This window comes from Colletotrichum tamarilloi (assembly GCF_030869305.1).
Source record: "Colletotrichum tamarilloi strain Tom-12 chromosome Unknown Scaffold_43.1, whole genome shotgun sequence".
Classification (NCBI taxonomy): Eukaryota; Fungi; Ascomycota; class Sordariomycetes; order Glomerellales; family Glomerellaceae; genus Colletotrichum; species Colletotrichum tamarilloi.
This window is the reverse complement of record NW_026849426.1, coordinates 146,488-162,406: the sequence shown is the minus strand read 5'-3', so window position 1 is coordinate 162,406 and position 15,919 is coordinate 146,488. Positions and strand designations below refer to the sequence as shown.

Here is a 15,919-nt window from a genome sequence, read left to right as displayed (position 1 = left end):
GTACCTGCTTATCCGTAGCGCACTTGGCCGTTTCTCTCCCCCCCTCTCTCTCTTGCAGTCTCTGGAGAATGGTTCGTCTCTCCACAGCCTCAATGGGCGGGCTTAGCTGGCCCTTCTTAGCAAGGGGTGAAGAGCCACGAGGTGGATGGTGGGCATGGCAGGATGGGAGGGACGGGCGAATCTACCTTATTTCCCGTTGGATGCGTGCTATGTGATGCAAGTGAGCCGACATGGTAACGCGCGCCGAACTGCGACACGATGACCCGTAGTCGCGTTCTTGCAGCCTCCTCTGTCACTCTGATAGATCATGGATGCTGTCGTCTGCTCCAAGCACGAGGGAGGCTGTGTGGCTGTGTCTGGCATGTCTCTCTGAGTGTTCACCGTTCGTTCTCCTGCAAATCTGACAGACCAAGTTCAGGGGTTCGGGGCGGTCCAGAACGGATGATGGGTTTCAAGACCACCCGACGAACACTTTTCTGGCTGACAGTTCAGTCCGGAGTTTTGGACTATGAGCCTTGAGAAATGTTCCAGTCCTTATTCCCACATTTCGTCACTCTCTCCCTCCTCCCCTCCTCTGTGGAACGCCGAACAAACAGCCCGCAATCACCCTCGAACAGATTTCCCTCATCCACTGCGAGAAAACCCACTCTGAACCCTCAAGCGAACGGGCATCGTTGGCAAGCACCGCCGCAGGGCACGCGGGTGGAGGAGATGGAGGAGGGGAGGGGTGGGCCACCGGGGGGGAAACTTGGGAAGGGAAGGATTGGCACCGATGCAGGAACCCTTGCTCTGGCACGCCTGCGCCTGGAAAGGGGGTTGAGAAATCGCAGGGGTGTTTTGGTGGAGAAGGGGGAAGAGGAGGATCTGTTAGTGCCTGGGAATTTGGAAAGTAAGAAAGAGAGAGAGAGAGCGCGCAGAGCCACAGTGGCACAGAGTGTGCGTGAGTCTGAGAGAGACTTCTGTCCACTAAGAACTGAATATCAGAAGGTCGGCACTTGTAGCAGAGACATGCCCTTGAACACGGATTCACCAAATCAAAGATTCATGGAAGTTTCCTGGGGCTCTCTCCCCCGCGCTACCAAAACCACTACCGCCGGCGACGGGGGCCATGTTTCCTTGCCCTGAGATAACCGGGCTGGGCACTTCAAATTTCGCCATTCTCGACCCTGTTGTGGTCCCCGGCAGACGATAAGTCCAGGGCCACAATGTGGGCGAGGGTCGAGACTGAGGAATTCAAGCGGGGAGGAGTATCCGTACACACAAAATCAGGCCGGCTGTCCGCGCTGTAACAGATACACTATTCTCGAAGATGGTTTAAAGGTTCGACAGACAAGGCGAGAAAGAAAGACGTCGAAACGCTCAGGCCACCGCGAAAGATATCAAACTCTGCTTGCCAAGAAACACCGAATTCTTGCGCAAGCCCACCTGCAACTAACTAACCAGAGGCAAATAGCAAACTTCTCGGAAAGAACTTACAATCAGTCCTAGCGCCAAGCTCCCGCCCATCTCAACTTCCGGCGACTTGGCACAAACCTTGGGAAAGCCGTGTCTTTCGGTCGTCAAGGCTCAGCTCAGCCTCGATTTCTCTCAAGAGGTCGCGTAGAACGTTGTTTACTTTTTTGTTCAACGTAGCACGACAGCATTCTAGCAAAACTTCAGTTGCTCCCGCTAGTCGTACATATTCTTATTTTAATTCTGTATCCGTAATCTTAGAAACACAAGAAGTAGAGCAGGGGGGGGGGAACAGAAAGCCCATCCCACGCCTTCCGTCAAGTCTCTTCCTCAAACATCTCAATCAATTAACCTGAGAGGGAAAACGGCGCGCTGTTCGAAAGAAGGAGAAGAAAACCACCACGTTGCCTTCGAAAGCTTCAAATGTGGGACCCGCTGCCTGTACTCACCTCTTTGCGCGACTTCTGTCTTGAAGCCCGGGTATTGAACCATCCATTGACCCTCGTGGTACCAGCCCGAGACTGCGGGCACAAAGTCACGTTGCAAAAAAAAAAAAAAGAAAAGAAAAGAAAAAACCTCGGTCAACTTGAATGATGTTCATCTAGACAATCCGCGCCGGCTTACGGCACAAATGCCCGCCGATTCAAATCCTTGGTTCGCTGAGATTAAACCCTCCGCGGCGATCCCGACAATCTGCCACGAGCCCAGGACATCCCATAAGGATTTCCATCCTATCAAAACCCTACTGCCAATATCGTGACCAGCAGCCAACCCACACACTCTGTCCAGCATATATACTACATACCTTTACGTCATTTGACACCGTGAAAGCTAACTGAAACGATCACATCCCTTTGGTTTCCCAACTTCATGTTTCCACTTCACCCCATTAACCAATACAGTCACGTGTGTACAGGTGATTATGTCTTGATTTGATATCAGTGGTATCTGCATAGCTCCTTCGACTTCCTTCTCTCAGTTCCAACGCCTTCGCTTTACTTACTCGTACACGACGAGATGCTATGCGTTGCCAAAAATGTCCTCCGCTCGTAGAAAATAAGAAAAACGCACCAGAATCTTTTTATACAACATGGTCGGCCGGCGTGCCTACACATCTCTCGTACCGCCCAGAGCTCCTAACCAAAAAGAAGGAGCGCCGAGTCACCTCATTAAGCGTCATATCTATGTACATTTTTTTTCCACGCACGCCTCGGCACGCCGCCACGACCATCGTGCGGTCGGCCATCGTTTTTTGTGTTCGCCTCTCAGCTGCTTTTGCGGCCAACCTGAATGCCTCCCGGGATGGTGATGAGGAAATTGACAAGGTCCACTGAGTTGCCTCCGCCAAGTGTCACGTTCAGTGCCTGGGCGGGCGTAACGCCGCCACTTTGCTGCCGAGTGCCCTGGTCCGCAGTCGTGAAGAAACGCTGCAAAACTGTCTGTGCCGTTGTCGCCGCCATCAAGGTTTGCCTCTCGAGAATGAGAAGAATCGAGACACGGGCAAAGTCCAATGTCTCCTCGGTGACCGTGAAGGTCGGGCTAGGTGCTGGCGCAGACGACACTGGTACTGAGGGGACCAGAGGGGTCTCTGACGTGGTTGTCGTTGGTATCGTCGTAGGCGGGATCGTAGTTGCCGGCGGGGCTACAGAGGAAGTCGTCTCAGGTGTTGGTGTTGGTGAGGGCACCATTGGAATAGTAGCCCACATGGTGGAGCTGGAAGCGTGAATGGTTGTGACACGGAACGGCCCTGTGAGTGTTGTGAATCCACCAACAATATCTGGCGAGGGTAGGATCACACCTCCCGGTGCGTTGATGTCAATCGTGATAGTTGCCGCTTGCCCTGGGAGGATAGTGATGACCTGAACAGGAATTGCGCCCTTGGCGTTGAGATCCGTGTCTGAAATGACAGTTCCAGTGCGAGTGGAACGTCCGTCGAATGTCACGAGCGAGTTCTGCGCAATGCATGATAGGCTTTCCGTGTTGAACTTCGCAAGAATATCGGTACCGTCCAGAGGAACCGTAAAGTTCGTCTGTGATTGTTGCAGTAGTCGTGGAACCGCCTGGCCGAGAGTGACATTACTAAAATTAGTCGAGGTAGAGTTCCCCGAAAGGTTAGTGGTGGTGCAGCCTGTTGCTCCGGCCACGGTGCAGGTCTGCCCAGTGAACCCGTTGATACAGATACAGGAACAAACGTTTTGTGATACGACGTTTGTTCCGCCGTTCTCGCACTTGAGCTGGTTCTGGCACTGGGTCAGGGCCGGCTCCGCTGCTGGAGGAGTAGCAGATCTATTTTTGCGGAATACGAAGAATTCGAGGGGGACGATGATTGCGGCGGCAATGATTCCCAAAATGAGAAAGACGATGAGAATAAAGGCCCATAGTGGCAGCCCGCAACACTTTCTACGGCGCTTAGTCGAAGACTCGCCGTCGTTGGATTCGAGCCTGGCCAGCGGAGATCCTCTTGCCGCCATCGCTCTAGTCACAGGCTGAGGCGTGCTGCCCCTACTGCCCGGTGCCAGTGGCCACGAGGCTTGTGAGGCTCGTCTGAACCAGCTTCCACGGTTGGGGGGGTTTGGTGTCGTGGCCGCAGGTGGCGGGAATGCAGCGAGCATGTCAGACAGGCCCGACTGATGCTTGTCACCAGCTAGAGAAACAGTTAGCCAATACTACCGCGGTAAAAATTGAGAGTTGACTTACAAGACACGCCAGACATCTGCTGCTCCCCCTCTCGCCCAAATGCCTTCTCGTCCGGCCACGTACCGTCATCCATCTCGAATCTACTGGCAGGTCTGCGTCCCCGATCGATCAAAGCAGCCAGGCGGGTTGCTCGTTTGATAAGATCCGGTAAACTCGTCATGCTACCCCTGGATTCCATTTGCCTGACTGAGTCCATGTCGAGTCCGAGTTTGGGTGGTCGTCGAATGGCCGAAAGGCGGTTGTACGGTCGGGGGGACGGCGTAACCTTCCTCAATTCTGCTGGATCCGTCGCACTGGCAGCGGCAAAAGCGCCTAGCATGGCGTTGGCCGAGATGGATGGGGTCGTGGCGGTGGCTGCTGTGGTAGGGGCCGTTCCTGAGGAGCTGGAAGCCTCATAGTACGCTGTACCAGCGTCAAAAGGACTGACGGGAAGCTGGAAAGGAGGGACTGGCGACCGCCGCGGCGACTCTTGTTCATTGAGTACATCCTGCGGCATCGGGTCTCCGTTGCTTGGGGCTCGGTTCATCACGATTGAAGGCTTCGACATCTTGCCCAAGCTAGCACTCCGAACAAGTTTGCTCTCGTCTCCTGCATCACCATATGGCGATCCTGTACCGCGGCTCATTTGACTGTTTTCGTCCTCGGTTGAATACGCGTCGTCCTCGTAGAAGTCGTCTGGATACCCTGGGCTGAAACCTGGGGATTGACTGCCCCAGCTCTCGGGCATAGCAGCGCTGGAAGCGAAAGAGGTGTGGGACCTCGACCGAGGACTCTCTTCGGGAATCGGCGAGACGAACGAAGCATTCGAATAGAACGATGAGTCGCCTCGACGGGAGGACGGCGGAGGACCCAAAGTTACGCTCCGCCTCGGTGGTACTGCAGGTTGTGGCACGGCGACGGGTGGCAGAGTCGATGGCAAAGGGAAGTCTGGAATCGATCCGACTGAAGAAAGTGATGATTGCGTGTGTCTTGATGACGGGGTAAGCGGTGCGGATGAGACATCTTGGCTCAGCGTTGATTCTCGTCCGCTTTGTGGGGTATATTGAAAAACGGGAGTGTGATCCTGGACCCGGGAACTGTCCAATATTGAGGGTACTCTACTTGGGCGCGGAGGTCGTTGCGGCGGTGGTCCACGGCCCGGAGGAGGTCGATAGGGTTCCGCATCGGAGTTGTTCACGGGCGACGGAATCGGTCCTGGCAGCGGCCACTGTGGAATTTGTGTCGGTCGGGAGATGGCAAGCCCGGGGCTGCCATCTTTATTTTGCAAGCCATTCGGTAGTTGAAGTCTCGGTATCCGTGATTGTGTCGGCTCGACGATTTGACGCCGGTCTGAGACATCCGTGGGGCTGTCTGGATCTTCTTCCATTATCGGGAACCTCGTGGCGCTCGGCGGAGAATACTGTTCCCTCGGGAATCCGGCTTGAGCCCGCTCTCTCGCCCGCTTGACGGATCCTGCAACTGGCGGTCGATCCATATCTCTTCCATATTGGGGTTGACTCATTTAGTACTCGTGAATTCGATCCAGCGACATCAGAGTTTCGTTTTCCTCCTGACTTCCTGTTTGTTTTTTTTTCCTTTCCAAGATGCCTGTACGTCCAGGCACGACAATTAGACCATTCGCTCTGCGGTATCACCCAGGTGCAGCTTCTATAACCGTGGTTCCTGCGGGTCGCCAATGGTTAAGTGATGCGGTGGCGTAGCTGAAATTGTCCGAGGGGACGCTCGTATAGGCTCGCGGTGGCAATGCGACTTGCAGCAGACGACGCAGATTCGCGGATAGAAAAGAGCGGCTGAGAGTTAGATCAAATGAATGGCCGCTCAGCTCTTATGCGAGGCGGTGTAACTGTGTGAGGTTGAAAAACAGGACCCAGGCCTATTAGGAAGAATCGAAGTCTAGAGCGACGCTGAAGTGCAGTAGGGTGGCGAGTTGGCCAAGGAAAAGAACGTAACGAAAAGGCGGCGAAGGAATGAAGTGCGTACACTGAGGTAGCAGGATAGCAGATTGCTAAATGGATTAATTAGGATGGCAGGGAATGAAAAGACGCGTTGGACAATCTATGGTACAAAAGTCCAGGTCAGCACCGGATAAGTGTGAGGGGATTTGGAAGGAAGAGAGGCGAAGCGGAAGAGAGAGAGAGAGAGAGTAGAAGCAGCACGGCCACTCAAGGCAAACTGGCCCCCCAGTAACAGGTACAGAGGATTCCCGGTGGTTCGGGAGGGTTGCCTCAAGTCGGCCGCACCCTCTCCAAGCAAGGAACACCTGAACAGCCGGGCCACGGGTAGGGGGAGTCCCAAAGAGGATCACGTACATTTGGTGTTTCGAGACTTGGCCTTTGTCGGACGTGATTCGCCCAGCAGGCAAGATTTGTGATTGCTTTTGATAGAGAGATGAAGAGAGATGGGATGCAGTTGTGACGGCCTTGGATAGCAGACGGGTTTGTTGGTTGAGTGATTGAGTAAGTGAGCGACTGCGGTGATGAGAATGACTACAAGGTGATGGCATCGACGTCGGAGCAATGGCAAGAGCGCGTCTTAGCAGCAAATGCTTCGACAAACAGACGGGCCAACGCAGTCGTCGGCGCAACAGCAGCAGCAGAGTGCAACTCTGACGGCGGATGGGTGAAGAGAAATCGAGTGGGTGAGACGAGCGCGGGTGAGTGCACGACACACGATGGGTCTTGCGGTGCTGTAGAAAGGACTGAGAGTGTTTCAGACGGGCGGAACGGACAGGGTGTGTCCGGCGTCGGGGAGGCAGGTTGTCTCCGGGGGGGACCTAGTGACTGACGTCTGAAGATTTGGAGATCAAGAGACAATCAGGCGAAGAAGCAGGTCCGTGGTGGATTCAATGGTGATATGATGTGCGAACTGACAGGCGAGGTCGCGTGGGGTAACGGAGCGTCGATGATATGTGTTTGCTCCAAGGCGGAGTGAGGAATCCCGTGGCGACGGTCCGGTGAGAGAAAGACGGAGAGTCGCGAGAGAGCAATGAGGGTCAGAGAGGTTAATGACGCAGGCCTTGTTGAGGTTCTCGGACGGGTTGCGGCAGTTAGTCTTCAAGACAAAAACTTATGTCCGGTTGGCGGCGGCAAAAAGGAAGAAAAGACCAATGGCGGCCGATCAAGTCGACGAGATTGGAAGAAGAAAAGAAGGTCGAGAAGTGAAAGGTGTGCGTACGCAGTATGCGTGTGTGTGTGTGTGAACTGGGTCTGTGTCTGTGTGTATTGAATTGGTTGGTCGGCGGACACACACATGTACGTATCGTGACGGGATCTGATCTGTCGAGGGACAGTAGAACGGACGGGCCGCGTGCCTGGCTGGACAACCCGTATGTGACAGCTACAAGCGACGACTTACAAGAACCAGTATCGGTAGGGTTGACTCGACTGGTCTGCGGCAACAGGTCACAACCACACGGAAAGGTTGATGGAGGTGGTCCCGAGGTGGAAGTCAAGAAGAAAAGAGAGAGAGAGAGGAGTCGGTCGAGGCGGGACAGGAGGGATTAGAGAGGAAGTGAGGAGGGATCCCCAGAGATCAAAAACGAGTGGAAGCAGACTGCCAGAAGAGGGCCGGGCTGGGCTGGGTCTGAATCCCAATCTAGAGTCTAGAGACGGACGGGGGTGGGATTTTGGGACGTGGACTGGGGATGGTCTGGCCTGAGAGACAGCCCATTCAGCAGAATCGGTGCAAGAGAAAAGACTCCACCATCCACCGGCACGGAACTTGACTTTTGGAGTGAGAGAGAGAGAGAGAGAAAGACCAGGGGTGATAGTCGGTATTTTGCGAGCCTATGACCCTTTCCCCCCTTGCTGTTGCTGCTCGTACTGCGTACATACCTTCACTGCAAATTTCGTCCTCTTTTTTTTCTGCCTCTTCCCCTCTGCAGGTCCAGGTCAAGTCCGGATAATGCGCCGAAAGCGAGCGTAGTGGTGTTGCTATCCGTCTTTATCGGTACGAGTATGCTATGTAAAGAAGCGCAGTAAGCATGTAAAGTACCTTGAAATGGATATCTCACCGTAACATGGTCACGTACCTTGCAGTCGCAGCAAGCACAAGCACACACGTGGGGCACAGGGACGGGATTGCGCAAACGAAGTATCCAAAGATATCTGAAGGATGGAGGCAAAAAACGGAGTATTGTGCAGGGAAATGACGGGTGGGGATGTGGCCGTTGTAGAGTGACGCCAACATGCCCAGCTTTGCCCAAGTTGGTCGAGTGTCAAGAGGCCGTTGAAAAGGTCTCGTCTCAGTCAGTACCAACGTCCGGTGCTATCGTTCCCCCTTGCGGCTTGTGTTGATTACCTTTTGCTTTGCACGTGCCTTGGTCGGAAGTGCTAATATGAGTGTGGTAAGTAGGGTAAGTTAAGCAGGAAAAGACACGAGTGAGGCGTCGATAGTCAAGCAAAGGCTGTGAAGCCAAGTCGCCCGTTGCTGCAAAGGTTGATGGCATGTCTCCAAGAGCTGCCCCTGGCTCCAGACTGGGTTCATTTTTGGGGACAACGAGATCCCAAAGTGGCAGATGGGTAAAGGATTCAACGAGGCACGGCTCATCTTGGGAGCTGTGGCTGACGCTAACACGACCGTTCCTGGTCCTTCCTGGTCGCCGCTGCCATCCTGGCTGCAGATGACAGGGGTGGCAGGGGAGAGAGACTGAGAGAAAGGAGGAGGAAGGACTATTGGCGAAGTCTTGACTTGCACCGGGCCGTTCTTGCAAGTTGCTCGCTTCACACTTTGCCGTCTCAAACGCAGGCAAGGCAGGTGTTAGTCTAACGCTCCTGCTTCGACTCTTTCCTTCTCCTCCCCTCTCTGCTGGCTTTGCTGCGTGCCTTCCCTGGTCTGCCCCGGCTGGAGGGGTCACTCTCCGGCCAACCCCTGCTCTCTGTAGTTTACATGTGGGTCAATCTGGTCTGGTGTGGGCCAATGATGAGCGTATCAGGCTTAACCAGAAACACTAGCGCAGGCACGCACCTCAAGACCCTTTCAATCCCTGCAAGAGCGGTCCAGATGGCCCGATCTGGGGGAAACCTCAACCCAGCCAATTCGTACCTCCTCAGTCCCTCAGTCTCCAGGATCTAGAAAACCTCAAGTGGTCTTCCATGGCTATTGTAAGTTTTTGTACAAAGTTCCAGTGCCTTGGGAAAGACTTTTTCGTCCAACACAATGACCGATTGGACAAGTTTATCGCCCGACTCGGTATCGCAACAATATCGTTCGAACCATCCGTCACGGCGCAGCCCCCAATTCAACCTCTTCCTCCAGTGTTCCTGCAAACTGCGGCATGTTCGGCCTCGTTCGTCGTTTTTTCTGCACCTGTCAGAGTTGCCGTTGGTGTGCATTCTTCCAAAAAAGCAAAGTCGAACCGACCTGCAACCGGAACAAGCCACTTGCACCTCGGTTGCTGGCTCCTTGATGCTCAACTCCGGGGAACTATTCCCAAACCGTACGCTACAGACACCCACCGCTTCCACTTTCAAGTTGCCATTGTCGAATTATCGCGCTCCGTGTCTAGATATTCTGCCAATGCCTACCTTCGTCCGGCTCGTCTTCAACAGCATTCAAGGGACCATCTCAACGCCAGCTTCATCAACGCGGGCGACCACCGCCTCCTACTACCTACTACCGCCACCCCATTCAGGGAGACGGGACGAATTGAAACGTCACGTTCCTTAAGCTGATGTCTGTCACAGAACAAAATGAGAGGAAAATACTCCGAACATGGCATATGGCCTGACTGCGGCCCTTGAAGGATGGGCCTATCGGCGACTCTCCGTTGAAATGATTCTCGACTTGCGTAACCAGAATACCATTCCTGTGCTGCCGATTATCAGAATAACGACTCACGTTCCAACCCTGTGACCTAGGTGTCTTTTGAAAAGGACCACGACACAAAAACGCTTGCCATTGATACGCCCGCGCAACCAGCGGAAGAATTGATATTCAATTACCTTTGCCCTGTGCTGTCGCCCTGCACCTTGGGACCCCAGGTTCCCGGCACGAGAACGCTGATCAGCATTACCTTAAAGGCAACTGAGCGGGGGTCTGCCTGCGGTGTGCAGCTTCAGAGTTCCTGCAATTATTCCGCCTGCAGGAGCACCCTCTACGCGAACTGTCGACCGCGTGCTGATTTTTGCCCCGGCATCTCTGTACCGAAAACGCCATTCTGCGACCTGCTTGGTCTTGGCCTACCTGATGGCCATCGGACCGCTGCCACTGCATGCGCAGAACTGCAGACGAAGGGGTTGAACAAACACATCGGTCGCCTCCTGTCGCAAATCCCACGGCACACATCGAGATAACCCTGAGTCCCGGATCGACTCGTCCAACCAGTGGTGCAGCGACAAGAAAGGCACAGAGAACCACGCCAGGTTGGCACGCGGCGCGGCGTCTCCTTCCGAGTTGGTTCCCCCCGCCCGCAGATGCATTTTTTTCCTTTTACAGGCTACAGCAGTGCAGACTGCAGGTCCAACGTCGAGTTCTAGACGCGTTTCAGCTGTCGCATCCACGCTGCGGACATGGAACAGGGCTCAGGGTCAGATCTCTTTATCCCTCACAATGGCCTCAATTGGCCCAGGTCAGTACGAAGTATGGATACAGATACCAGCAAGAGAATGCCCTATTGCATGCCCTAGAGTCATAGACCCTTTTCGATCCTCTGACAAGGAACGACGCCGCTTGCAAGAGAAGGGCAGTCATTGGCACGCCTATCTTTGGTGCATTCGGCTCAATCTTGTCGGTTTGTCAACACCTATGGGTCTCTTGCGAGCATGCGCTGAGGGTATCGGCAAAGCACTGTTGCCTCTTTGACTCCAGACGAGCGCTTCGGCATAGGATTCAGGCACGCTGAACACGGAAGTGTGCGACGGCAAGGCCGCATGAGAGAAACTTCAGGCACACGACGGCATTGTCCATACGCCTACCTCCCGCGCGGCTTGAGCTCAGGGTCTATGCCTCCTCCCATCTGCTACCGAGGCAGCCATTTCTAGATACGTTCTGCTTCACATCAGCAGAAGAGAAAAACTCAATGACTGCTTCCACTGCCCGTATCTCCGCAGAATTTGAATAGCCGTCCTCGACTCCTCATCCGCACGTGGAACTTTGGGACGAAACGAAACAATGCGCCGCCAGTCACGCAGGTAGGCCATTATTTCCCACGGCGAAGAAAGATTTTCGGCCTGCATTACGGGCGATACGTTCTCCAATCTTGACCTCATTTTCGGTCGTCCCTATCTGACCGGCACGTCATCTCCGACAAAAGCCGCCAGAAGCGATTTGCGTTCTTCCGAGGGCAAACCATATAAGCGCCAGTGCGATGATGGAGTTTGACTTTGAATTCAACAACCCTTCAATTCTGAGGGAGCCTCTAATTGGCAGCTCGCTAGCTCCCGTGCCCAACTGTCAAAGTCAAACCGTCCGGCCCCACGGCGCCGACTAGCCTCCGGTGTGGAGATGCCTTTACAAGGCTCGGGATCTTCATCTCGATATCACAGTGGGTAGCACATTATCTATTCGCAACGCAACACACAGATCCCAACAACATTTGCTCCCTTTGAACAATGGCCATTGGCTTGCAATAAACCGCAATGACAGGCTTTCCCATTCCTCGCCTCGCCAGCGAAGCCTGGCAAATTGGTTTTGTTTGCTGCTGTACAGGTTATTAAAGGGGCTTCAAATGTCACACTAACAGGTATGAGTGATGTACATCTCTTCCGGATTCCGAATTGGTGGCATCCACATGCCGGTCCCCGAATCTCATCTCCAGCCTCGGCGAGCATTCCAACGAAGTGTCGATCATGTCGAATCGTCAGGCTAACTAGCTTGCGTGCTTGACTATAATCTTCTAGAAAACTCAATCTCTGAGCTTGAGTCGCATTCTCGATCCCCTTGCCCGTGATACGCACTAAATGTTGTGCATGCCCAAACGGGTCCTGGATCTCCAATTGCGTTTAGCACAAACAGACCGTCGTCAAGGCATCTAGAGACTGACTTTGTTCTTCTCCCTTCATTAATCTTTGCTTAAGAGGAACAGCAATTGGCATCATTTATCAAGGTTTCTGACAGCTGATACATGGCGACTTCTTGGCGCGTGCGAAACTCAAAAGTAATATTACACGGAAATTTTGTCGCTATGCAAGCTAGTCTCTCTGGCGTGGGTCTGTCAAGGTGATCATCCCCAATCGTATGATGAGAGATGATTCCCTCGTAGTTGAGGACCGCTGATAGCTACGGATTAAGGTAATTGCGATCACCGTTTACGTTGGATGATTGTCCACAGACGGTGGTTAGCGATGACGATAGAAAGATATCGAAAGTTGGGATACGGTTTGTATTGAACACTGCTGCTGAAGTGTCGCAGCGTGACGTCAGGAAGACGAAGACAAGGCTCTCGCTGATGTACCTACTGACTAAGAAAGAACGGAACATGACATCGTTGAGGCTCACTCACGGCCGAATCTTGGGATTTAATTATCCAGCTCTAATATTGCCCTTTGCGCATAGCTAGCCTATCCCGCTACATATCCTCAATTCACAGAGACACCTGGCGCACTTGTCTGAAAGAGCGTTTGCAGCCTTGAATGGCAACTGTTTGTACCTTCACTCCATGATCCGGCCGTGGCAATGCTCATGATCTTGAAAGATACCTCGAATCTGGGCCCGTTGTGACGGGTGTTCTCTCATCAACTAGGTCCGGTGATTTACCTCACCTCAAGTCATATATAAGACGATGTCCTCGCCCGTTCTCGTCGCTTCCAACTGCTTCATGACGTGCATGGAAAGGCAATGTTTTGCCCACGACCTTGAGAACCTTGCTCTTTCCCAGCTGTGATACTTTCCCAAGATGACAGACGAACGCAAGCCCAGAAGGAGTCCGGGTGGATATTGGGTAATGGATATCTAGAAGGTTTCGTATCATTTGCCCACTTACCACACAAGCTGTCGCCGGTCATCGTGAGATACTGACGAAGCTTTTCCAAAGGCTCGTCGCCAAATCTCAAGGCGTTTCCTCAGACGTAATGTTGCACGTCGAGAAAGGTGACAGGCTCGACTGGAACAAACAAGATGGTGAATAATACCACTTTGTTCCACGTCTGTCATCAGCCTTGACATTCAGACATCTTGATAGATATCTTTATGGAAATGTATACATCCAATCGAGAGCAGAGCATCTTATGCCTCAAGGGGCTTTGCCAACCATGGCGGCTAAACATACAGTACTCTATATCTTCTGAGAGAGGTTGTCTCCCAGGCTCGGGGTGAGCAAGTGCCAAATAGCACATGTAGACTTGCCGTGAGCGTGATATCATGGCTCTCATGACATGTGACTCGCAATGATATTAAATTTGAATTCTTCACCAGCCCTGTTGGGCTCGAAATTCGGCTGAGAGAACGCTGCATTGCCTTACGGGCAGGCCCTGCAGTCAACAAATTCGACGTTTGGAACCCGTGAGAGCAGATCTTCACCTTGGGCAACCCGTAACTCTCTCGTTTTTCTTCTGCATGGCAGGTTGAGCTACTGTGTCCGATACATGGTCATTCTTGCCGTGGGCTAGGTAAAAGTGCTTGATGCAGATGCTGATATGACGAAATCGGAGAGAGGGTGAGGTTTAGTTGAATGGGAGATACGGCAAGAATCCCGATTTGAAAGACTTCTTCTTCTCTACCAGCTTCATGCCTTGATATAGATCCAGGGACTGGAAAGATTTCATCGGGGAGTATGTAGACTTCTCTCGAGCCCATGTCACAGTGCTCTTACGTTTTGATATGGGCATCTTCGGGCTTCCTATGAGTTCGAGTATAATAGTACGGAAGTCGTCACGGACCGGAAGGCTTGAAGCTTTCTGCCACCCGTGTTTGTGAAGACCTCAGAAAATCCGCGAGATTCTCAGGAGGACCGCGATTCATCAAGATTTCATGCCGATGAGCAATACGCGAGCACGGCGCCTAGCCTTATATATGCCCGTATCTAGCAACAAGTTACACGGCTCGAACCTCTCGAGATCAAAGTGGTAAGGCAGATTGAGCAGGCAAATCGTCACCACGTTCATGAGCGAAACCGAGATGAGAGCGACCCTTCTATTCCTTTTCTGCCTTACCTACCTACCTACGGATTGGACCAAAAGCGGAAGTTGACCGGCGGAGACGGCGGAAAACGACAAATTCGCACCGGAGCGGAGAGTCGGTAGAGTCCGGAGAGTGGAAAATGGAGATTGCGTGATGTGCAATTTCCGGCGATCCCGGGGCGGCCGGCCTGGAAACTTTTCGGAGGCCGATAGGCGGCGGAAGGCGCCGCACTCACTTCTCAGTTTACGAGATCGAGACCATTTGCATTCGGTATTCTACACTAGCAACCAAGAGAGCCCACAATAGTCAAAATCAGCCACTGCTGAGTATCTGGGGAGGACTGGGGGCACATTCAACGGCCAGACCGAACCATTGAGACCAACATGAACCATTTTCGAGCCCGGAACCCACCCGTTCGGAACAGCACAGCCCGAGCGAGAACAGCTGTTTCTATTCTAGCAGCGTAGGGGTAAACTTGCACAAGGCGAACAGCAAGAGAGAGAAAGGGAGAAGAAGAAAAAAAGGGGGGCTAACTAGGTCTTTTGGGACCTGGGGGTGGGCTTTGGTGACTTTCTGTATCACGATGATACGGCGACGGGGTTTCAGACCCGGATGAGACCCCTTGCTCTGAGGCGCGCCGCAGGGCTTTGGCTGAGGAGTGACCTAGCGGTGCAACGATGGAAAATCAATAACACCGCTCAGCGAGTCCTTATCTTGGTACCTAACAAGACTAAAAAGCAGCACCTAGTCAGTCACGTCTTTCACCACGTCTTTCACCCAACTAGAAGGCCTGCCAATGTCTTCGGCCCGTCTACTCGGTCAAGGACCAAACTATTCAGTGTGGCAAGGGACTCGAGCACACGCCGTAGACGTCATGAAGGCAGCTACAAGTAATTAGGGTGCTGAGTGCTCACTCCTCGCTCGTGCTGAAGCCTGTCATTGTGAAGAAGGGAGCCCATGTTCTTGGTGCAGGGATAGGATAGCAACAGCGCGCTTAGCATTGATGCGTCAAGGTAGGCACAGGAAGATAAGGTAGGCGAAAACTCAAAGAGACAGAAGAGCAGGAGCACATGATCCATCGGAGCTGGGGGGAGAGTTCCTGTATCCTTCTGGATAGTCAGCACGGACGACGCTCATGCCATGCGACTCGATACGTGTATTGGAAGTCTTGGGAGGTTGGCCCCCGTTGGTAGTTGCCCGTTGCCGCGTGAAAGTGGTCCGGCACGGAGGCAGCGGAAAGTGGAAGAGAGAAATAAAAGTGGAGATACAGGACAGGCGAGCAAGGCGAGTGGATGATGGCGAGTGGAAGGTGAGGACCAGGTGAGATGTGCCTGAGGAGGCAGACCGATCGACCTTTCGCGGGGCTTCTACGGCTGGACAGGAAGGAAAGAGAGAGGCACAGAGAATGGATTTGGGAGGGAAGGAGAGGGACGAATGACATAATCGGGCTGAGGGATGTGCAGCGCTACGGCATGACCCTTGTTTGCCTCAGGCATAAAAGACTGTAGGAAAGCTTGCAGGCACCGAGGAAAGTCCCCATTCGTCTCCGCAGGTTCCGAATAAGTCACTCACCACCCGGCCGCACACGCAATCGCCCGCGAACCCCCCGTCCATTGAGACAGCCCAGTCACCTGTCCTGCCCTGTGTCGTCCCCGGTCCGTCACCTTAGCGCGTCCCAAGCTGTCCCCGATTGCCCCTCTCTGAGGTGAGTCTC

The 15,919-nt window shown here is 53.4% G+C and overlaps 2 protein-coding genes across 2 annotated transcripts; one reads left to right on the top strand and one right to left on the bottom strand.

Moving 5' to 3' along the window:
• Positions 1-2,717: 2,717 nt before the first annotated feature.
• On the bottom strand, positions 2,718-5,650 carry CTAM01_10004 (uncharacterized protein; the record flags this gene model as incomplete). Its single annotated transcript, XM_060526020.1, has 2 exons — positions 2,718-4,096; positions 4,150-5,650. 2 exons carry the CDS (start codon positions 5,648-5,650, stop codon positions 2,718-2,720), a joined length of 2,880 nt encoding a protein of 959 aa, XP_060379348.1.
• Positions 5,651-10,037: 4,387 nt separating this feature from the next.
• Positions 10,038-10,442, top strand: CTAM01_10003 (uncharacterized protein; the record flags this gene model as incomplete). The annotated part of the gene is made up of 1 exon (XM_060526019.1): positions 10,038-10,442. A coding segment is annotated over one exon (405 nt), but the record flags the coding sequence as incomplete, so codon positions are not given.
• Between the last annotated feature and the right edge of the window lie 5,477 nt (positions 10,443-15,919).